Consider the following 23,076-nt stretch of genomic DNA (forward strand, 5'->3'; position numbering starts at 1 on the left):
ACAGCTTCAGAAGAATAGGTATTAACTCTTCTTTATATGTTTGATAGAGGGGAACCTGGGTGGCTCAGCTGATTGGGTGTCTGGCCTTTGTCATGACCCCACAGTCCTGGGATTAGGCCCCTGTTCAATGGGGAGCCTGCATTCTCCCTCTCCCTCTGCCTGTTGCTCCCCCTGCTTATAATCTTTCTCTTTCTCTGTCAAATGGATAAATAAAAACTTTAAAGAAATAAAAAATAAATGTTTAACAGAATTCCCCTGGAAACGCACCTGACCCTGGACTTTTGTTTGCTGGGAGATTTTTTTATCACTGATTTAATCCCATTGCTGGTTAGGGGTCTGTTCAAATATTCTATTTCTTCCTGCTTCAGTTTTGGTAGTATATATGTTCTAGGTCCATTTCTTCCAGATTGCCCAATTTGTTGGTATATAATTTTTCATAATCTCTTATAATTGTTTGAATTTCTGTGGTATTGGTTGTGATCTATCTTCTCTCATTTGTGATTTTATTTATTTGGGTCTTTTTCTTTTCTTCTTGATAAGTCTGGCTAGGGGGTTATCAATTTTATTCATTCTTTCAAAGAACCAGCTCCTGGTTTCATTGATCTGTTCTGTTTGGTTTTTTAAAATTCTGTACCATTTTTTTTTACTCTATCGTTTCCCTTCTTCTGCTGGCTTTAGGTTTCACTTGTTCTTTTTCTAGTTCCTTTAGGTATAAAATTAAGTTGTGTATCTGAGATTTTTCTTCTTCCTGATATAGGCCTATCTTGCTATATACTTCTCTCTTATGATCACTTTTGCTGCATCCCAAAGGTTTTGGACCAGCATGTTTTCATTTTCTTTTTTTTCCATGTATTTCTTTTATGTCTTCTTTAATTTCCTGGTTAACCCATTCATTCTTTAGCAGGATGTTCTTTAACCTCCATGTATTTGTGGTCTTTCCAAATTTTTTGTGGTTGACCTCAAGTCTCATAGCATTGTGGTCAGAAAATATTCATGGTATGATCTCAGTCTTTCTGTACTTGTTGAGGCCTGATTTGTAACCTAGTATATGATCTATTCTGGACAATGCCCATGTGCTCCCAAAAAGAATATGTATTCTGCTGCTTTAGGATGGAATGTTCTGAATATATCTGTTCAGTCCATCCAGTTCAGTGTGTCATTCAAAGCCATTGGTTCCTTGCTGATTTTCTACTTAGATGATCTGTCCATTGCTCTAAGTGGCCATTAAAGTCCCCTATTGTCAGTGAGTTCCTTTATGTTTGTATTAATTGTTTTATATATTTGGGTGCTCCCAAGTTGGGGGCATAAATATTTATATTCGTTAGATCTTCTTGTTGGTCAGACCTGTTTATTAGGATACAGTGCCCTTCTTCAACTCTTGTTGTTACAGCCTTTGATTTAAAATCTACTTTATGGGTGTCTGGGTGGCTCAGATGGTTAAGCATCTGCCTTTGTCCCAGGTCATGATCCCAAGGTCCTGGGATTGAACCCCACATCAGGCTCCCTGCTCAACAGAGAGCCTGCTTCTCCCTTTCCATCTGCTGCTCCCCCTGCTTGTGCTGTCAGATAAATCAATAAAATCTTAAAAATAAATAAATAAAATAAAATCTACTTTATCTGACATAAGCATGGCTACTCCAGCTTTGTTCTGATGTCTGTTAGCATGTTAAGTTGTTCTCCATCTCACTTTCCAGCTGTAAGTGCCTTTAGGTCTAATGTGAGTCTCTTGTAGGCAGCATACAGACGTCTTGTTTTGATTTTTTTGTTTTGTTTTGATCCATTCTGATAACTTATGTTTTTTGATTGGAGCATTTCGTCCATTTACATTGAGTGATTATTGTTAGATATGAATTCAGTGGCATTGTGTTACTTGTTTTGTCCTTGTTCCTGGAGATTTTCTCTGTTCATTTCTAGTCTTTGTTACTTTTGGTCTTTCTTTTCCAGGGAAAGTCTCCTTTAAAATTTTTTGCAGGGCTGGTTTAGTGGTCACAAACTTCCTTAGTTTTTGTCTGGGAAACACCATCTTTCCTTCTACTCTGAATGACAACCTTGCTAGATAGAGTATTCTTGGCTTTTCCCATTTCTAAAATACTTTGGCTTTTCCGAGAATATTTTCCCATTCAGCATGTTGAATATATCATGCCACTCCGTTCAGGGTTGCTAAGTTTCTGTGGAAAGGTTTCCTGCTAACATTATTTGTCTTCCCTTATAAGTTAGGGACTTCTTTTGTCTTGATGCTTTTATGATTTTTTTCCCTATCTCCACATTTTGCAAATTTTACTACAATGTGTCTTGGTGTTGGCATGCTTTTGCTGATTTTGATGGGCGTTCTCTGTGCTGCCTTGATTTGGATATATGCTTCCTTCCCCAGATCAGAACGTTTTCAGCTATCATTTCCTCAAATAAACCTTCTGCCCCTTTTTCCTCCTCTTCTTCTTCTGGGACTCCTATGATATGAATGTTATATACTTTGTGGAGACACTGAGTCCCCTAAATCTACATTCATGATCCAATATTTTTCTTTCTCTCTTCTTTTCAGCTTTATTATTTTCCATAATTTTATCCTAGTACTTCTTCATATCTTGTCCACCCTTGTTGTCATTATCCAATCAATTTTGTATCTTGGTTATAGAATGTTTTATTTCAGCCCGACTAGTTTTTAGATCTTTTATCTCTGTGATAAAGGTCTCCCTGATGTCTTCTATGCTTTTCTCAAGCCCAGCTAGTATCCTTATGGTTATTGTTTTAAATTCTGGATCAGGCATATTACTTATATCTGTTTTGATTAGATCACTACTGTGAACTTTTCTTTTTCTTTCTTTTGGGATGAATTCCTCCATCTTGGTATTTGTTTAGGTCTCTGTCTTCTTCTGTGTGTTATGAAAGCCTGTTATATTTCCTGCTCCTGAGAGTAATAGCTTTATGAAGAAGAGGTTCATATGCTGTCGAGGGCTACACACTTCAAAAAGTGTCTCTCTAGATGCTGTGTACATTTGCTGCTGTGTTATGGCTATTCTTTCCCTCAGGTCAGTCCTCTGCAGAATTTCACATTGCCTGCACTGGGGACTGCTTGGAACTTGGCCAGAGTGTGGCAAATTTTAACTATGTGTGCTCTGGTCTGTTTATTAAGAGAGACCTGATGCTTTGCAGCACTCTATGGTCAGTAGACTTGGTGCATACAGTGCAGTTATGCTGCTCTTCTGGGGGAGGGGCCCACTACTCAGGTTCTCAGGCACACTTGCCCTAGTAAAGAAGTAACTGCAGAGTGCAAGGGGGCAGGGCTTGGTGTAAGCAGTTTATGCTGCCACTGTTAGCTTGTGTTGCTTACTGTAGTTAGTTTATGCTGAGGGGCAGGGAAGAGAAATGGCACCAGCCCTCTCCCTTGAGAGGGGAGTTTGGGCCCACTACTGTCTAGGAAGCCCTTAGAGAAGAGTGAACAATCTTCCCTCGTATGTCCCAGGGATCCCACAGATCCCTGCCTTCACCCTGTGTCCAGATGTCTGCCCACTTGGCAGTGCAGGGCATCTGTGGGGTTTTTTTTTTAATATTTTATTTATTCATTTGACAGAGAGAGAGAGAGATCACAAGTAGGCAGAGAGGCAGGCAGAGAGAAAGGGGGAAGCAGGCTCCCTGCCTGCTGAGCAGAGAGCCTGATGCAGGACTTGATCCCAGAACCCCAAGATCATGACCTGAGCTGAAGGCAGAGGCTTAACCCACTGAGCCACCCAGGTGCTCCAGGGCACCTGTATTTTATCCCAGGCAGGCTGGCTGAGTTTTACAGCTCCAAACTGTAGGGACCTGGCATGGCTTGGACATTCCCTCTGGGGAAAGGTCTTGCCACATTGGGGCTGGTACAGGTTTGTCCTAGAAATAGCAGAACATACAGGAGTTAGGAGTAAAGTGAAGCAAAAACCAGTGTCCAGGTTAGCCACCCTCAGAAGATGTTTGTGTCTGTGCTAAGGGTTGGGGGAGCATAATGGTGCCTGCCATCTCTTTTTTCCTTGAAGAAGCAATTCTGCTTCTTGCAGATGCACTCCAAGAAGGGGGAACCATCTCTCTCTGTATCCCAGGGGATCCTTGGATCATGCTGTATCCTCTCAGGCTATCTGCCCTCCTTCTCCACAGGAGCACTGCAGCACCTATGAGGCTCCACACCAGCCATGACACAGAACTCTAAAACTCCAGTCTGAGTTCTGTTGACTGTAAAAACTCACAATAATCAGCCCCGTTCATCTTCCCAGCCAGTCTCTTGGGGGAAATGATTTCCTTGTGTGAAATGTTTCCCCTATGCAACACTGCCCACCACCTTGCCTCTCTCCATGATTAGGTCTCACTTCCCTCTGCAGCACTCCACATCACATCTGCACACCTCCAACCTTCCACGATGTGACCTTTTCTCTCCCTCTAGTGGTGCAGTTTGTTCTGTCAGTACTCAGATTTCTTGGGTGTTCAGAATAATAGCTGTGTTCAAGGAATAAGGTAAGCCTAGGGTCCTCCCATCTTTGCTCGAAAAACCAGAAGTTTTTGATTTTCATGAAGTTCAGATTACCCATCATTTCTTTAAAGGATTGTACCTTTGGTGTTACAGCTAAAAATTCATTAACATACCCAAGGGCATCTAGGTTTTTTTCTTGTTATCTTCTTTTTTTTTTTTTTTAAGATTTTATTTATTTATTCGACAGAGAGAGATCACAAGTAGGCAGAGAGGAAGGCAGAGAGAGAGGAGGAAGCAGGCTCCCCGCTGAGCAGAGAGCCCAATGCGGGCCTCGATCCCAGGACCCTGAGATCATGACCTGAGCCAAAGGCAGCGGCTTAACCCACTGAGCCACCCAGGCGCCCTTCTTGTTATCTTCTAAGAGTTTTAGAGTTCTGCATTCTACCTTGAGATCTGTGATTCATTTTGAGTTAATTTTTGTGAAGGGTGTAAGGTCTGTGTCTGGATTCTTTTTTTTTTTTTTTTCCTTTTGCATGTAGATGTCCAGTTGTCTCAGCACCATTTGTTAAAAAAACTACTTTGCTCTATTGTATTGCTTTTATTCTTTTTGTCAAAATCAGTTGGTTATATTTATGTGGGCTTACATCTGGGTTCCCTATTCTGTTTCACTGATCTGTCTTTTATTTTCCCAATACCATTATGTCTTCATTACTATAGCTTAATAGTAGGTCTAGAAGTCAGGTAGTGCCAGTCCTCCAACTCTGTTCTTCTCTGTCAATATTGCATTGGCTATTGTCAACACATAAGGACTATTCATATAAGCTCTAAAATCAATTTTTGATAGCCATAAAATAACTTACAGGGATTTTGACTAAGATTACATTAAATCCATAGATGAAGTTGTGAAGACTTGACATCTTGACCATACTGAGTCTTGTCATCCAGGAACATGGAATCTCTCTCTACTTATTTAGTTCTTTTATTTCTTTCATCGAAGTTTTATAGTTTTCCTCCTATAAATCTTGTATATATCTTATTGAATTGATACCTAAATATTTCATTTTTTATGATAATGTATATGGTACTGCATTTTTTTATTTTAAATCCCACTTGTTCATTGCTGGTATATAGGAAAGCAATGGACTGTTGTTTATTAACCTTGTACTCTGCAGCCTTACTATAATCACTTATTGGTTCTGGTATTTTTAGTCCTTTTTCCCCAATTTTCTAAATAGATAAACATAGCATCTGCTAACAAAGACAGATTTCTTCCTTACCAATCTGTGTAACTTATTTTCTTTTCTTGTCTTACTGCATTAGCTAGGACTTTTATGATGTTGAAAAGAAGGAGTGACAGGGGACAGCTTTGCCTTGTTCCTGATCTTGGAAAAGCTTTGAGTTTCTCAACATTTAAGTATACTGTAAGTTTTTGTACATGTTCTTTATCAAGTTGAGGAAGTTTCCTTCTAGTCCTAGTTTACTCATAGTTTTTATCATGAACAGGTATTAGATACAGTGAAATACTTTTTCTGCCTCTATTAATGTGATCATGTGATTTTTCTTGTTTAGCCTGTTGATATGACGGATTATACTAACTGATTTCCAAATGCTGAATTAGCCTAGTATCAGCCTGGTTGTGGTGTATAACTCTTTTTATACACTGCTGGATTTGATTTGCTAATATACTGTTGAGAATTTCTGTGCCTATGTTCATTGGTCTGCAGTCTTCTTTCAATGTCTTTGTCTGTATTTTGGTTTTAGAATAATGCTGGCCACATAAAGTTAGAAAGTATTCCCTCTTCTATTATCTAAAACAGATTGTTGAGGATGGTATCATTTCTTCCTTAAATGTTTGGTAGAATTCACCAGTAGACCCATCTGAGTCTGGTGCTTTCTGTTTTGGAAGGTTATTAATTATTGATTTTATTTCTTTAATAGATACAGGTCTATTCACATTGTCTATTTCTTCTTGTGTAAGTTTGGACAAATTGTGTCTTTCAGGTATTTTCTTTTTAAAAGGAAAAGATTTACCAGAGAAAGAGAGCAGAGTGAGAAAGAGAGAATGAGTGGGCTGGGGGAGGGGCAGAGAGAAAGGGAGAAGTAGGCTCCCAGCTGAGGAGGGAGCCTAGGCTCAATCCTGGGATCATGAACCAAACTGAAGGGAGACACTTTTTTTAAAAAAAAATAAAATAAAATAAAGATTTTATTTATTCGTTTGAGAGAGAAAGAGAGACAGAGAGAGAAAGAGAGAAAGAGAGAGAAAGAGAGACAGAGGGCGCCTGGGTGGCTCAGTGGGTTAAGCCTCTGCCTCCGGCTCAGGTCATGATCTCAGGATCCCTGCTCAGCAGGGAGCCTGCTTCTCCCTCTCTCTGCCTCTCTGCCTACTTGTGCTCTCTCTCTCTGTTTCAAATAAATAAATAAAATCTTAAAAAAAAAAAAAAAAGAAAGAAAGAAAAAGAAAGAGAGACAGAGAGAGCAAAAGCAGGGAGAGCAGCAAACAGAGGGTGAGGGAGAAGCGGGCTTCATGTTGAGCATGGAGCCCAACATGGGGCTTGATCTCAGGACCTGGAGATCATTACCTGAGCCAAAAGTAGACGCTTAACCATCTGAGCCTCAAGAAATTAGTCTTTTCATCTAGGTTACCAAATTTGCAGGTATTGTTATTCATAGTATTCCTTTACATTTTTAACATCAATAAAATCTGTAGTGAGGTCCTTGTTTTCATTTCTGATATTAGTAAATTGTGTCCTCTCTGTTTTTTTTGTTTTTTTGTTTTTTTGTTTTTAGTTATCCCAGCTAGAGATATCAATTTTTTTTAAGATTTTATTTACTTATTTATTTATTTGTCAGAGAGAGAGGGGGAGAACACAAGCAGGCAGAGCAGCAAGCAGAGGCAGAGAGAGAAGGAGGCTCCCTGCTGAGCAAGGAGCCCAATGTAGGACTCGATCCCAGGACACTGGGATCATGACCTGAGCTGAAGGCAGCAGCTTAACCAACTGAGCCACCCAGGTGTCCCTAGAGGTATCAATTTTAGTGATCTTGTTGACGAACCAGCTCTTGGCTTCACTGACTTTTTTCTATTGATTTCCTTGATCAATTCCATTGATTTATGCTCTAATTCTTATTGTTTCCTTTCTTTTGCTTTGGATTTAATTTGCTCTCCTCTTCCTAGTTTCCTAAGGTGAAAGCTTAGATGATTGGTTTTAGTTATTTTCTAATACATAAATTCAATATAAATTTCCCTCTGAACACTGCTTTCAATGTACTCCATAAATTCTGATAAACTGTATTGCCATTTTCATGAAGCTCAAAATACTTTTCAATTTCTGTGGAAATTTCTTCTTTCTCCTTTGTGTTATTTAGAAATGTATCATTTAATCTCTACATATTCAGGAATTCTGTTACCCTTCTGTTACTAGTTTCTGGTTTAGTTCCATTGTGGTCTGACAGCAGACACTGTATGATTTCTATTCTTTCACATTTGTTAAATTGTGTTTTATGGCCCAGAATGTAGTCTATCATGGTGAATGTTCCATGTGAACTTGAGAAAAATATGTATTCTGCAGTTGTTGGACAAAGTAATCTATAGATATCAATTACATCCAGTTGATTGATGGTGTTGTTGAGTTCAACTAGGGCCTTCCTGATTTGTTGCCTGCTAGATGTGTCCATTTCTGCTGGAAGGGTGTTAAAGTCTCCAACTATGATAATGGATTCATCCATTTCTCCTTGTAATTCTATTAGTTTTTGCTTTATGTAGTTTGACATTCTGTTGTTAGGTGCATACATGTGAAAGAATGTATGTCTTTTTGGAGAACTGAGCCTTTTATCATTACATAATGCCTCTATTTATCCCTGATAATTTTCCTTGCTTTGAAGTCTGCTCTTTTTGAAATTAATATAACTACTGTAGGTTTCTTTTAATTAGTGTTGGCATAATGTATTTTTCTCCACCCATTTAATCTATAGGTGTCTTGGGGCACCTGGCTGGCTCAGTCAATAGAGCAACTCTTAGATCTTGGGGTTGTGAGTTCAAGCCCTACACTGCGTATAGACATTAAAAATAAATTTTTTAAAAAAGATTTTATTTATTTATTTGACAGACAGAGTTCACAAGTAGGCAGAGAGGTGGGCAGGGGGTAGGGAAGGAAGCAGGCTCCCTGCTGAGCAGAGAGCCTGATGTAGGGCTTGACCCAGGACCCTGAGATCATGACCTGAGCTGAAGGCAGAGGCTTAACCCCTTGAGCCACCCAGGTGCCCCAACATTAAAAATAAAATCTTAAAAAGAATCTATAAGTGTCTTTATAGTTAAAGTGGGTTTCTTTAAAAAAAAGAGAGAGAGAGAAAGAGAACAAGAAATAGACTCTTTTAACTATTGAGCACAAATTGGTAGTTACCAGAGGGGAGGTAGCTAGAGGTATGGGTAAAATAAATCATGGGGATTAAACAGTACATTTATTATGCTGAACACCAAGTAGTGTATAGAACTGTTGTATCACTACACTGTACAGGTGAAACTAATATAACATTGTATGTTAACTATACTGGAAAATTAAAAAACTGAATAAAATAAAAAATAAAGTGGATTTCTTATTGACAATATATAGTTGGTTCTTGTTTTTTGATCCATCCTGACTATATCTGTCTTTTAATCGGTACTATATCTGTCTTTTAATCGGTACATTTAGACCACTGATGGTTAAAGTGATTGTTGATATATTTGGATTAAGGTCTACTATATTTGTTACCATTTTCTATTTGTTGTTCTTGTTTTTTGTTCTTATTTTGTCTTCTACCATATTTCTGCTTTTTATGGCTTTAGTTGAACATTTTATATGATTTTACTTTATCTTTTTTATTAAGTATTATTAGTTATACTTCCTTTTTGACTTTTTTTAGTGGTTGCTCCAGAGTTTGCAATATATATTTAAAACTAATCCAAGTCCACTTTCAAATAACATTATATTCCTTCATGGGTAGTGTACATACCTTATATAATAACAAAATAATCCTAATTCTTCTTTCACCTATCATTGCTGTCATTTTACTTTATATAAGCATACATAAGCAAACACACACACACACACACACACACAGTTGAACCCTGAACAACATAGGTTTTAATCACATAGATCCATCTATATGTGGATTTTTTTCCTAAATACAATACGGTACTGTAAATCTATTTTCTGTTATGATTTTCTTAACATTGTAAAAAATATAGTACATAATATATACAACATACAAAATATGTATGTGTTAACTGACTGTTTATATTATTGGTAAGCCTTCCAGTCAACAGTAGGCTATGAGTAGGTTAAGTTTTAAGGAAGTCAAAAGTTATGCATAGATTTTCAGTATGTCAGGGTCAGTACCCTTAACCTCCATATTTTCAAGAGTCTACTGTGTATCAACTATATATGTTTCCAAACACATCGTTGCTGTTATTTTGAACAAACTGTCAACTGTTAGATTAAAAACATAAAACTTTTCATTTTACCTTCATTTATTCCATCTTTTCTTTATGCAGATCCAAGCTTCTGACTTTTATTATTTTCCTTCTCTCTAAAGAACATCTTTTAACATTTCTTATAAGGTCTAATGGCAACAGATTTTCTCAATTTTTGTTTGTCTGAGAAAGTTTTTATTTCTCCTTCACTTTTAAAGGTAATTTCATAGGATACAGAATTCTAGGTTGATATTTTTTCTATCTCAACACTTTAAATTTTCACGTCTCCCTCTTCTTACACATGTGATTTCTGAGAAGTCAGAAGTAATTTTCATCTTTGTTCCTCTATAAGTAAGGTATTTTTGTCCTCTAGATTCTGTCAAAATTTCTTTTTTATCTTGATTCTCTTTAGTTTGAATAAGATATGTCTTATCAGTGAAAAGTAATTATCAGTAAGAGAAGTGCACTTTTGGCATTTATCCTGCTTGGTGTTCTCTGGGCTTCCTAACTCTGTAGTGTGATGTCTGATATTAATTTGGGGAAGTCCTCAGTGATTGTTTTAAATATGTCTTCTGTTCCTTTCTCTCTTTCTTCTTCTGGTATTTCCATTATACATTTATTTTATCTTTGTAGTTGTCCACAGCTCTTGGGTATTCTGTTCCTTTTTTCAGTCTTTGTGTCTTTATTCTCTTTGCTTTCCAGTTTTATGACTTTCTATGGTTCTAACTTATAGCCCCAAAATTCTTTCGTAAGCTATGTCCAACTTACTAGTGAGCCCATCAAGGGTATTCTTCATTTCTGCTATAGCATTTTTTATTTCTAGCATTTTTTAAATTTAAGATTTCCTTTTCTCTGTTTACACTGCCTATCTGATCTTGCATGCTATCCACTTTATCCATTAGACCTCCTTAGCGTGTTATCATAGTCGTTTTAAATTCTTGATCTGATAATCCAACATATCTCCCATGTCTGGTTCTCATGCTTATACTGCCTCTTCAAATTGTTTTTTGCCTTTCAGTATGCCTTTTGATTCTTGACTGATACACATAATACTGGGTGAGAAGAACTACTGTAAATAGGCCTTTAGTAATGTGGTGGTGAAGTGGGAAAGAGGGGGAAAATAAGTATTCTATTGTCCTGTGATTATGTCTCAGTCATTTGGTGAGCCTATGCATATGGACTGTGAATTTCCTAAGTGTTTCCCAGTTTTTTCTCCATCTGCCTCCTCCCCAGGTTGGGCAAGATGGTTAGAGAAGGATAGAATTGCATATTATCCTTCCCCCAGGTGAGTTAGGCCATAGTAATTCCAGGAGGTTAGACTCTGGTTAACTAGTTTCTCCTAATAACTGACCTTGTTAAGAACACAGTGCTCTGGCATATTTCAAAATAGTTCCCTTTCCATTCCCCACATGAGGGGCTTTTTCCCTAAACCCCCTTTGAGAACCTAGTTGAGCTCCTGGAGGTAAATCTCACAAAATTGTGGGAGCTCCAATGACTAGGTCCCCCTAAAATTTAATTCTCAGAGCCTCCAACAACTCATCAATTTTTTTTAAAGATTTTATTTATTTGACAGGGAGAAAGAGACAGTGAGAGAGGGAAAACAAGCAGGGGGAGTGGGAGAGGGAGAAGCAGGCTTGCCACTGAGCAGGAAACTCGATGTGGGGCTTGATCCCAGGACCCTGAGATCATGGCCTGAGCTGAAGGCAGACACTTAACAACTGAGCCACCCAGGCGCCCTGCAATTCATCAGTCATCGTTCAGGTTTTCCTATCTGGAATTGGTTTCTGGAGTCGTTTCCACTCATGAATCTCTGGGATTCTGGGAATCCATGCCTCCTTATAACCTGTCTGACACTCTAATCTTAGGGCAGCAGTTTGCCCTGAATCCTCCCCTTTCTTACAGATCCAAGAAAAGTTGTTGCTTTTTCAGTTTGTTCCGCTTTTTACTTGTTGATAGGACAGATGGCAACTGCCAAGCTCCTTACATGTAGAACTAAAACCTGCCACTGAACTTTTTTAAAATGTTAACTTTTTATCCTTTTCACCAAGATGCTTACATGAGTCCAAAGTAAAGAGTCCACGGCCAACCATGAAAGGCTGGAGAAGGCCAGCTGGTCCCCCAGACAATTCCATCCCTGCTAACGTAAGGTGAATTATCCTCATTGCTCAGAAATTCAACCCTGCCAGAATCCCAGAGCTGATTGCATTCAGGGATACTGATTAATTCCTTAAAAACTTCAAAGAGAGTATCTAAGATGTCAACTGTTATGGTTTAATTCTTATAGGGAATCTCTCACATCACAGTTATTTAGAAAAGAAGAGGCTTAGTGTTCATCACCGTCAACCCGGAACTCCCCACAATTAAACAACTTTTAGACCTGACATAAATATTACCTCCAAAGTAGATGATCCACTAAGCCTGCTTTCAAAGAGTTATCAAAGATATCTATAGGGATCTCCCAATCTCATATGTTCCTCCTTTCTCATACAGAGCATTTCACTGAAAACAAGTCTGCAGCCATCCCTGAGTAAACTGACACCACACAAAGTTGCTCTCTCTAGGGGGAGAGCAAGAAATCTATTCTCCATCTGTATAAGAGCCAAAAGTATCCATGCATAGTCTTAAAAAATCAGAGGAGAGGGGCACCTGGGTGGCTCAGTCAGTTAAGCATCTGCCTTTGGTTCAGATCATGATCTTGGGATCAAGCTCTGTGTCAGGCTCCTTGCTCAGTGGGGAGTCTATAAACCCCCCCCCACTCATGCACTCCCTAATAAATAAATAATATTTTTAAATAAATAAATAAATACTCAGAATCAGGATCATAACTGGCACTTATCTTGAGGATTACAGGCATTTGATAACATCTATTCTTAAAATGCTGTATCATTAGGATATCCTTTAAATACTTGTTTGAAAGCCAAGCCCTATCCAAATTTCTGTTCAGAAATCTGAGACCTTAAGAAAGGCTTCTTTTCCTGATCATTTCAATGATTTCTCTTGTAAACACATTATGTTATACTGACACAGGAAACAGTAGAGCAAAACAGTACAGCCCTAAAACAATACTGGAGAACTGCACATTCATCCCAGCTTTGGCCCCTGTCCTTTACTTTTCTGTCACCTTGGGCCATTCCTCTCTGGGACAAAAACCATGTTTTGTTGATCATTGTATATTGAATAACCTTGTGTATATTAGATGATTATTAAATTATGAACTTCCAGTACTCAAAAACTATTTCATAACTGATTACTTTTCTCGATAAAATACTGAAGAGTTGTTGCCAAGTAAGTGTGTGTTTCAGGGAAGCAAAGAGGATATTTAAAGCATTTTTTAACTTGTATTTTTACCAAAATGTGTAATAAGAAATACATTTTACATCATAATCATTACATATGAACATATGTATATATCTATCCAAAACAGAAATTATTAGCAAAAAGGCAATTTACCCTCAAAGTATCTGATGCTTTTGGTTATTTTCTATTTCATTTTCTAAAATGCTATTCATGACCCACTAAAATATGTCATGACTTTCTAATGATTTGTGATCTGGAATTTGAAAAATGTTGATTTAGAGAACTATCTTCTGGAAACAAATATGGGAATAAACAGAAAAAAAAATTGTAAAATAACAGTTACTTACTTGGTTGCTGCAAAAACGACATTGAATGGCATCTGTTGAAATGGAAGGAAAGGTCTGGTGGAGAAAAACAAAAACATGTGGAACTTTTTCATTGTGTGCTCTCTGGGCTTTATTCCAACTCTCATATTAGTCCCTTAAAATCAGTGAGCTTGAATATCCCGTACTGGTAATCCTCAAATCTGGACAAACACAAAATCACTGGAGAGTGGGGGAGATTTTGTTTAAAATGCTAATTACCAAGTCTAGCCCAGGAGATCCAGGAGATTTAAGATAGAGCTAATGAATCTGCATTTGTAATAAACATTCCAGTGTTTTCCCTGCAGATGGTAAACAAGCCACAGTTTCAGAAGCAATGCCTTATACCTGGGCTTCAGCTGGTCATCCGTTCCCAGCAACTTCAGTTCCCTGAGACACTGTGAAATTCGCAATGACTTAGTTCTAAAAACTACCCCCAGAAAGTCTAGGAATTGAGAATACTATGTTGAAAATTTAAGACTTCTCTAAAAAGTCAGCGTTATAAAACTTCTCTAAAGAGGTTGCTTACAAATAACAATGTGGATAACAAATTTATGTTCTCAAGAAAGCTTATGTACATATGGCATCACGACTGTTTTTCTAACCACCTAAGACCTATAGAGAGATCCTCATTTTATTTTAACCCAACTACAGGATTATCACATGAATACTGATCACAAATGAAACAAAGTGAAATTTTCGACCATGTTGGTTTTGACAACACTCACACAAAGACAGTGAATGTTGCCTATTTGTCCACTTATCACAATTTCCCATGTACTATGACTGTCATGATGAATCTGCTATATCTCATTTGATTTGATGACTTCATTTTGTTCTCAAATTTACATTCTTACTTACAGCTACTGATGTTAGGCAGATTTAGCTGGAATCCCAGATCTGCCACTTGCTAACTTAAGAGACTTCAAGCAATTTATTTTTCCTCTCTTGGTCTCAGCTTCCTTATTGATAAAGAGGGATAATATATCTTATCCTACAATTCTGTTATAAAAATTGATTATATAGAGTGCCTGCCTCGCTCACTTGGTAGAGCATGCAACTACTGATCTTGGGGTTGTGAGCTAGAGCCCCTCGTTGGGTGTAGTTTTACAATCTAAAAAAAAAAATGATTATAGATATAAAGCACTTAAACTGGTACGTGACACACTGCATGCACTCAAAACTGACAGCTGCTAATATTCTCATAAAAGACATTTTCTAATAATATCTGGGCTCATTTTCATTAGTAATTACTTTTTACCTTTCAAAATATTTGTAGCGATTCCTTCCAGTAACTTCAGGATCTTCATAAGTCTCTTTAGTCATCTGAAAAGACTCACCAGTTCTAAAATGAAGCAGAAAAACATTATTAAAGTCTAATGTGTCATTTTCAAATATAATTTCTATTTCATATTTTTATGTCTATAAAGTAGGAGATGCACAGAGTATCTGAGACTGAGAGCAAAGTCATCTATAACATGCATCTGACTGACCTACATCTCAGACTACATAATAATTACTTTCCCTGAGCCAGGAAACCAGGGGCTAAAAAGAAGAAGGAAGAGTAAGAAAAAAGTGGGTTTATGAAATCTAACATACAAAAATACACACTTTTAATTAATAGTATATAGGAATAACAGATTTTTAAGAGAAACTTTTTATGTCCAGGCTGAAAGGTAGCTTTTTAAACTTACTAGGCATGATTTGTAAATAATTAAAAGAATAAAGAATTCAAGAGACTTGTCTCTGAAGGTGCTTTGGCTGCAAATCTCCAAATATATATATATTTAGATATTAGCAGAAGGGTATAGTTGCAATTTCTAAGATGGATCAAAGAAACAAATTCAGTCACTTCTACCTCTACCTTTGGTGGCAAATTGTCATTTAATATATATATTCACTCCAAGCTTCTGAGAATATCTACTAACTATAATCCCATAACCTTTGCCCCTGAATCAGATCTCTTTTGGTCAATTGACCCGGGTGTAACATCACCATTGTACTTTTAAAAAATGCAGAATAAAAATTCTTAAGAAGAAAAACACATTTATTAAAAACATGATTAGCAGCCAAAGCTACCTGACACTTACGTGGTAAGCTGCCTGAGGGCTTCTCTGTGTTTCTCCTCCTGTCCTTTCCATTCCCGGCGGATGAATGGTGGGACAGGGTCTGCCTTGCTCCAATAGAGAGAATATCTTGGATAATGGATCAGGTTACTGAACATGGTTCTAAACCTGGGAACTTTTCTCTAGTATTAGGACAGGCAGATAGGGAGGAAAAGGACAAAATCTTACCATCAGATTTTCTTAAAAATGTTCTTTTATTTGACAGACAGAGATCACAAGTAGGCAGAGAGGCAGGCAGAGAGAGAGCCAGGAAGCAGGCTCCACACTGAGCAGAGAGCCCAATGCAGGGCTCGATCCCAGGACCCTGAGACCATGACCTGAGCTGAAGGCAGAGGCTTTAATCCACTGAGCCACCCAGGTGCCCCACCATCAGATTTTCTAAAGCATTTTATTTATTATTATAAATTTTGAAAGGTACAAAAACAGTATATATGGCATAGAAAGAAGGGTAATTGTATATGAATAGAATATCTCTAGAAAGATACCCAAGAAACTGATGGCAATGGATGATTATAAGAAGGGGGATGAGGGACAGAATTTATTTCATACTATATATGTTTCTGTACTATTTGAATTCTTTTAACACAGGCACATATAACTTTTCCCACTGAAATAAATTAGGTTATAATGAGTCCTTTATTCACTATTAGTTAATTAATCTTCACAGTGGGCCATAAGTATCAAGATGTCTTATCCCATAGTAATCATGGCAGAGTGATTTCTGCAGAATACAAAATCCACTGGAAATCTCATGATTAGTCAGTCTGATTAGTGTGGTTAGCAAAACTAGATGGTTCAAGTTCATTAGGTGGCCTTAGTCATTGATTTACCAGTCTGTTTCGAATCAGATTAGCTTGGATAGTTGCCTGTGTATGGTCTTTCTCACTCGACACAATAAACAATGGATCTGCAAAATAAACAATAAGGTAGTATAAGGAATGGAATATATCTAGACTGAGAATAATAGCAAAAAAATGTAACTTCTTAATTGGAAAACTAATTACAAGATTTAGATATTGCCTAACTCTACAGAAGCTCATTGCCCTGTTACTCTGTCACCAGTGAGAGTCTGTTAGATGCATTTCTCCTCCGTATATTCCAAAGTCAGGAAATAGAATTAGAAGGCAAAAAGTAGGCCTGATATGTTCTCAAGCACCCGAGCATAAATACGCCATCTTTTCTTTCAGACCGCTTTCTGTTACCCAGACCACTTTCTGGGTCTAGGTGGCCCAAGAAATACTCTAAGATATATACACTAACTACGCCCCTTTGCAAGTGAAAGAAATAACACACTGCAGCACTACCTCCCATATTCAGTACAAGGGAAAGATACAAACTCTTAACAACATGTCACCTCAGAATTGATAAACATAATAAGAAAATGTCATTCTCTAATAATAAATAAATAAAATCAGCTATAATTCACTCCTTAAATTTAGAAGGATGTTGATGATGGGACAAAGTTTTTTCTCCAAAGTTCAACAAAAGGTTACCCTGTTATTGTAAGTATGGGTTTGTTAGGTATATCTTTAAAACAATGAATAATATTTATGATTTATTATGCCATCTCTTAAAATGAAATAACATGACATTAAATTCATAAGCAACCTTCAGATAGAGGTTTGATTTCCCAAATAGGTATCTCTTTAGAAACAAATACCCTGGCCAACTAGTCTATATGACTTGGCAATATATCTCTTCACAGGAATTAATAATTGTCATTGTGATTTATAAGTAATTTAAATTTAATTTAATTTAGATAATGTGAGTCAATTCCTAGAGTCTAATAACTCCTCAGTTACCAAACAAAAATGATATATTGGATGCAGATTTTTAATATTCTCCCCAAGGTTGAAAAACTACAAGAGGCTCAGCTCTCTTTCATTCAAGAAAGATTTATGGACAGGTTACTATGTTCAAGGTGCCTCGAACATATCAAGAAAAAGATAAAGATCCCTGACTTCATGAGAGACAATAAACAACACAACAAATTTGCATATTATATAATATGTTAGAGGACAGTTAAGTGCTACTAAAAAAGTGGGGAAAGAGCAGGTAAGGGAAATTGGGTTGCAATTTTACACAGAATAGTCAGGGCAGACCAGGCCTCATTGAGGGATGACTTCTTTTTTTTTTTTTAATGATTTTATTTGTTTGTTTGTTTGTTTGTTTGACAGAGAGAGAGGGAGGGAGAGAACAAGCAGGGAGAGCAGCAGAGGGAGAAGCAGGCTCCCCGCTGAGCAGGGAGCCCAATGTGGGACTCAATCCCAGGACCCAGGGATCATGACCTGAGCCAAAGGAAGATGCTTAACCTCCCTGAGCCACTCAGGCACCCCAAAGGGTGGCATTTAAGGAGACCTGCAAGTGGGGAGTTGACTACAGAGTTATCTGAAGAGCATTTGAAGCAGAGGAAACAGAGCAAAGGCCCTAGGACGGCAGCATGCCTGATGTGTTTGAAGAACAGCAGAAACCAACAGGATTGAAACAGAGTGAGAGGGGCAAAACAGGGTAGATAAAGGGTCAGGCAAGTTATCAGGGGCCTAGATCACATGGGGCTTTGTGGACCACTGAAAAGACTTTGGCTTTTAATCTGAGTTAGGTGGGAAACCATTGTAAGATTTTGAAACAAGATGTGACAAAATCTGACTTACATTTTAAAACGTTCATTGTAGGGGCTCCTGGGTGGCCCAGTTGGTTAAGTTTCAGCTCAGGTCATGAGCTGAAATTGGGGTTGTGGAATTGAGCCCCACATAGGGCTCTGTACTCAGTGTGGAGTTTGCTTGGGATTCTCTCCCTTTCCCTCTACTCTCCTCCTCTACCTCTCTACACCTCTCCCCACTTATCTCATATGCTCTCTCTCTAAAATAAATAAATAAAATATTTTAAAAAATAATAAAATGTTCATTGTTGCTGCCCAGTGAAGAAAAGATAGCATGGAAACAATCGAAAAGACAGGGAGACCTATTAGGAGGCTCATGCAGTGAGCCTAGAGAAAAAATGATATTGATGGCAAGAGAACTTATGAGATGGGGCAGGATTTTAGATATATTTTTAAGGTTGGACAGAGAGGACTTATTAATGGATTGGAATGGTGTGTGTCAGAAAGAGAGAGAGATGAGACAATGATGGCTCCAAGATTTTTCGACTTAGCAATGTATTGGGCTGGATGGATGGAACTGGAGGAGATTATGCTAAGTGAAATAAGTCAAGCAGAGAAAGTCAATTATCATATGGTTTCACTTATTTGTGGAATGTAAGGAATAGCATGGAGGACATTAGGAGAAGGAAGGGAAAAATAAAGGGTGGGAAACCAGAAGGGGAGATGAACCATGAGAGACTATGGACTCTGGGAAACAAACTGAAGGTTTTGGATGGCAGGTTGGGGAGGGATGGGTTGGCCCAGCGAGGGGGTATTAAGCAGGGCACATACTGCATGGAGTACTGGGTATTATATGCAAACAATGAATTATGGAACACTACATTAAAAACTAATGATGTACTGTAAGGTGACTAACATAACATAATAAAAATAATAATAATACAAAAATAAAGTATGGGGCTGGTATCAATTGACACAGGAAAGCCTGTGATGGTGCAGGTTTTTAGGGAGAACATGAAAAGCATGCCTTAGGCATCTATTATATGTCCAAGTGGAGAAATGAAGCAGGCAATTTGATATAAGAATCTAGAGTTTGGGAGAGAAGTCTGGATCAGTGATATGACTTTGGGAATCATCATCCTTAGATATACTCTTCTTCAACTGCAGCACCCAAATCCACACCTATGATTCAAGTTGAGAAGTGATGAAAACTGGGCTGATTAGGAATGATGAGACCAGATTTTATGGCCCCAAATTACAGGCTAGTGAATCTGAAGGCTGAATGAATGCACTTGTTTAAAGGGGAAAAGGCTATAGCTTCAACACATCTGATATATTAGGAATAGTATGGGACAAAGGGAAACTTTTTTAAAGATTTATTTATTTATTTATTTATTTGACACACAGGGAGAGAGAGAGAGAGAGCATAAGCAGGGGGAAGGGCAGGAAGACACTTAACTGACTGAGGCGCCCAAGTGCCCCCAAAAGGAAATTTCTATTCATACTCTTACTTTAAGTGATTTAAAAGATGTCACTGGGTCTTTGGTTCCACCCGTGTTGTTCATTTTAAATGAGCTTAGGCTGCATTTCTCCTAAATCTGAATAATAAATTATAAACCATTCTCCTCTTCTACCCATAAGGAGTACAAAGACATGTGATCTATAGAAACATTCCTGCCATCCATAGAAGATAATGGCATAATACTGTAGGATTTATGGCTACATTCTGCAACATACCCCACAACTGTGATCATAATCAATGCTCGAAAGGCAATAGAAAGACCTCTGAGATGCCCAGGTAATAGTACTCACCAGGTATCACTTGCTTATTCCTGGACAGGTATTAAGTACTTTAGAAGCAATATTCCATTTAATCCTTTCAAAAAGCCAATGAGATAGGCACTAGGCCTCCTTTTTATAGGGGAGGAAACTGAGGCTTCAAGAAATTAGCCACTTACTGACCGTTAGAATTTCAACTCCAATCCTTCTGGTTCCCAGGCCCAATATTATCGGAACCCCATGAATTTTATGGGTGGAAGTTTCCCACAGAAACCATGGGAAAGCCCCTCAGCCAATTTAACTGTACTGTAGAAACTGTTCTGGCAAGCCTACGAAGTTATCACAACCAAGTAATCATGAGAAGAAGTGTATAAAACCCCAAGACAGAAGGATTACTTTTAGGCAAAAATATACTAAATTGCATATTCTGGGGGGGGGGGAGGAGGAAAGAGCTTATGATATATCTAGAAAGCATTTTAAAATATTTTTGGAAGCTAGAAAAACTGTATCATATAGTTAAAAGGCTTTCATTATCAGGACTACTGTATATGTAACTATATATATATATATATACACTGTATATGTAACTATATATATATAGTTATATATACTACTGTATATATAACTAATAATGTACAGATTCAGCAAAGTGACAATGTACACTGGTCACTTCAAGAGGTACTTGAGAGACACAAAGCATTTACCAAAAAACTGAGTTAAATGCAAAATGGTATATAAATGAGGTAAAATCTACTAAGAAAATGATGTTAACTCTAAAATACCAAAAAAATGGAAGGCATCTGAATCAATCTTAATTGCTAGAGTGATCAGAAGAGTAAATATTACATTTAATGAAGGCACCCAAAGCTTCTTAGAGGAGCAAAAGCCTTGCAGACAATTAACTATGGTGAAAAGTCCATTGGGTTTGAGGGGTGGGAACAGGGGAAGCATGAAAAAGTTGGAAAGGTGTTCACGTGTATACCACTGACCACCACACCGACACTAGCACAGTTCTGTCAGGGTGGAAACTGGACCCAAGTCAGTCAATTCACTGGCTTGTCAACAATCTACCTTATTTCTCTCTTCAATTTTCAGCTAAGATACATGAGGTCTCTATACAATTGATGATGAGTTTTAGGATAAGAGGTCATGTAGACTGCCACCCCAGTCCCCATCACAGTAAGAGAAATCCATAAAGAAGTGGCTTCCTGTCAGATGGAAGAAGGAAACATATGCACAGAAAAGAGCAAAGGTTAGAGTTGATAGCTAAAATACAGGATGCTCCATTAAATTTCATATAGGCAATGAATAACTTTTCATATAAATAGATCCCAAATATTGCATGGGGCTAAAAATTTGTATTAAAATATTATTCATTGCTTATTTCAAATTCAAATTTAACTGTGCATTCTATACTTTTACTTGCTAAATCTGACAACCTAAACAAGGTAAAAAAACCATAAGGTCCAAGAAATCAGGCAGAAGGGCACCACAACTTAGTTCTGACCTTCCTTGTCTTGGTTCTACTTTGTCCTAGCTAAACTATGCTTCCTGTCCATTAATAGTTGTGAGACTCTCTGTTTTATTGGAACAATCCAAACTTTATTTGGCCTGTTTTGAGTGGGTTTCTGTTCCTTGCAAGGAACATGGAAACATTTAGCAATCCTTCTGCAAGAGCGAAAGAGAGAGAAAGAGAGAAAGCAATACTTTTAAGGATAAAAGAGACAAGAAGCTTGATAAATTCTTTGCCTGTCTTTACTGAAGAGGTCTATCCAATTTCCAAATTACCTTTGAAACCAACGTGATGTTTTTACAGTTTACCAGACTTATTTTTACAAGATGAAACCAAGAGTGAATGAAGAAAACCACTGCCCATAATACCCAAGCAACCCATTACACAGTCCCTATATCAGGAAATGGGTAACCTCTGGATATCCATCCAAAGATGATCCTGGGAATCCTAGAGGAGCTACCACATGGTTAAAAAGCAATGCAGGGTTCAGAAGAAGAGCATGGGATCAATGAGGGCAAAATTAGAAAAATCATGTTTAATTGATTAAAATTCTTATAATAGTAAATTCAAAATTCAGTAAGGTTTTTTGTGAAGCAGCTCGCAAATGTACCAACACTGATGATGATAAGCCTGCAAAACTGTATAAAACAAGTACCTAAAGAACTCAAGGAACTTAAAGATCCAGTAAAAGAAACAGAACATCAACGGACAAGCATAGTACTGAAACAAACTGGGCCTGCCTTTACTGACCCAAAAGAATCCAGCGGACATAGTTTATAAGCAATGCTCTGATGAGTAACAATAAGTTTTTTAAAAAAGATAAAACTAAAAACAAAGGTGAGATAAACTGCTACTTCTTTATATACAAAGCCAAATTTTGAGTTGCCCGGAGAATGGGAGCGGGAAGGTCATTTTTGCAGTTTCATCGTGGGGATTTGAGTGAATCTCCAACTCTGCAAATCACTGCACACTTTTCTGGATAACAAAACAGTGGGAACAGGTTTTAGAAAGACTGCTTAAGGCTGTGCAAATTATCAGGAAAAGATCGTGGCGAACAGTAAAGGCGGATGATCCGGCGCGGTGCTCAGACACGCTGAGCACACCTGGGGCTCCCAACGAGCAGGGAGAGCACCGCCACCTGGGAGCTCCGAGCTGCCCCCACCCAACAAAGGATAACCGCGGACAAGGGATCTGATCTGAGGCTCATCTTCCGCTCACCGGGCTCCTGGCTCGGTCCCACTGTCCCGAAGCCCACCTAGCTCAGGAGGCAGTAACTCAGGAGGGAAGTCTGGTGTCATCCTTACCGTACAGAAAATCATACTGTCGACTGGTAGAGACGTTGCCCCAGGCCCTCGACCTCACCCCGCACCGGGTCTGAGACACCTGCAGGTTGGCCTGGGGCTCCTCGATAGTCACCACATGGCTCATGGTGTCGCCTCTTCCCTCCGGCCAGCCGGGGACCAACTAGGGACGCGTAGCTGCTGTGTGCACGGTAGCTATGGTAACCTCCTCCTCA

At 38.2% G+C, this 23,076-nt stretch overlaps 1 protein-coding gene across 2 annotated transcripts in view; it reads right to left on the reverse strand.

Annotated features, from left to right (window-relative positions):
- Window positions 1-23,076, reverse strand: part of CFAP91 (cilia and flagella associated protein 91) — a 99,237-nt gene extending 76,161 nt beyond the window's left edge. The window contains exons 1-5 of one of the 2 annotated variants that reach the window (XM_059163965.1): window positions 22,865-23,076; window positions 16,500-16,576; window positions 15,634-15,791; window positions 14,805-14,888; window positions 13,529-13,582 (exon numbers count right to left, since the gene is read on the reverse strand). In XM_059163965.1, coding sequence (XP_059019948.1) covers window positions 13,529-13,582; window positions 14,805-14,888; window positions 15,634-15,791; window positions 16,500-16,576; window positions 22,865-22,988 — 497 coding nt within the window. In that variant the 5' untranslated portion in view covers window positions 22,989-23,076. The remainder of the gene's footprint in view (window positions 1-13,528; window positions 13,583-14,804; window positions 14,889-15,633; window positions 15,792-16,499; window positions 16,577-22,864) is intronic. The other variant, XM_059163964.1, reaches the window with a different exon arrangement.

The sequence above is a fragment of the Mustela lutreola genome, chromosome 2 (genome assembly GCF_030435805.1).
Source record: "Mustela lutreola isolate mMusLut2 chromosome 2, mMusLut2.pri, whole genome shotgun sequence".
Lineage (NCBI taxonomy): Eukaryota > Metazoa > Chordata > Mammalia > Carnivora > Mustelidae > Mustela > Mustela lutreola.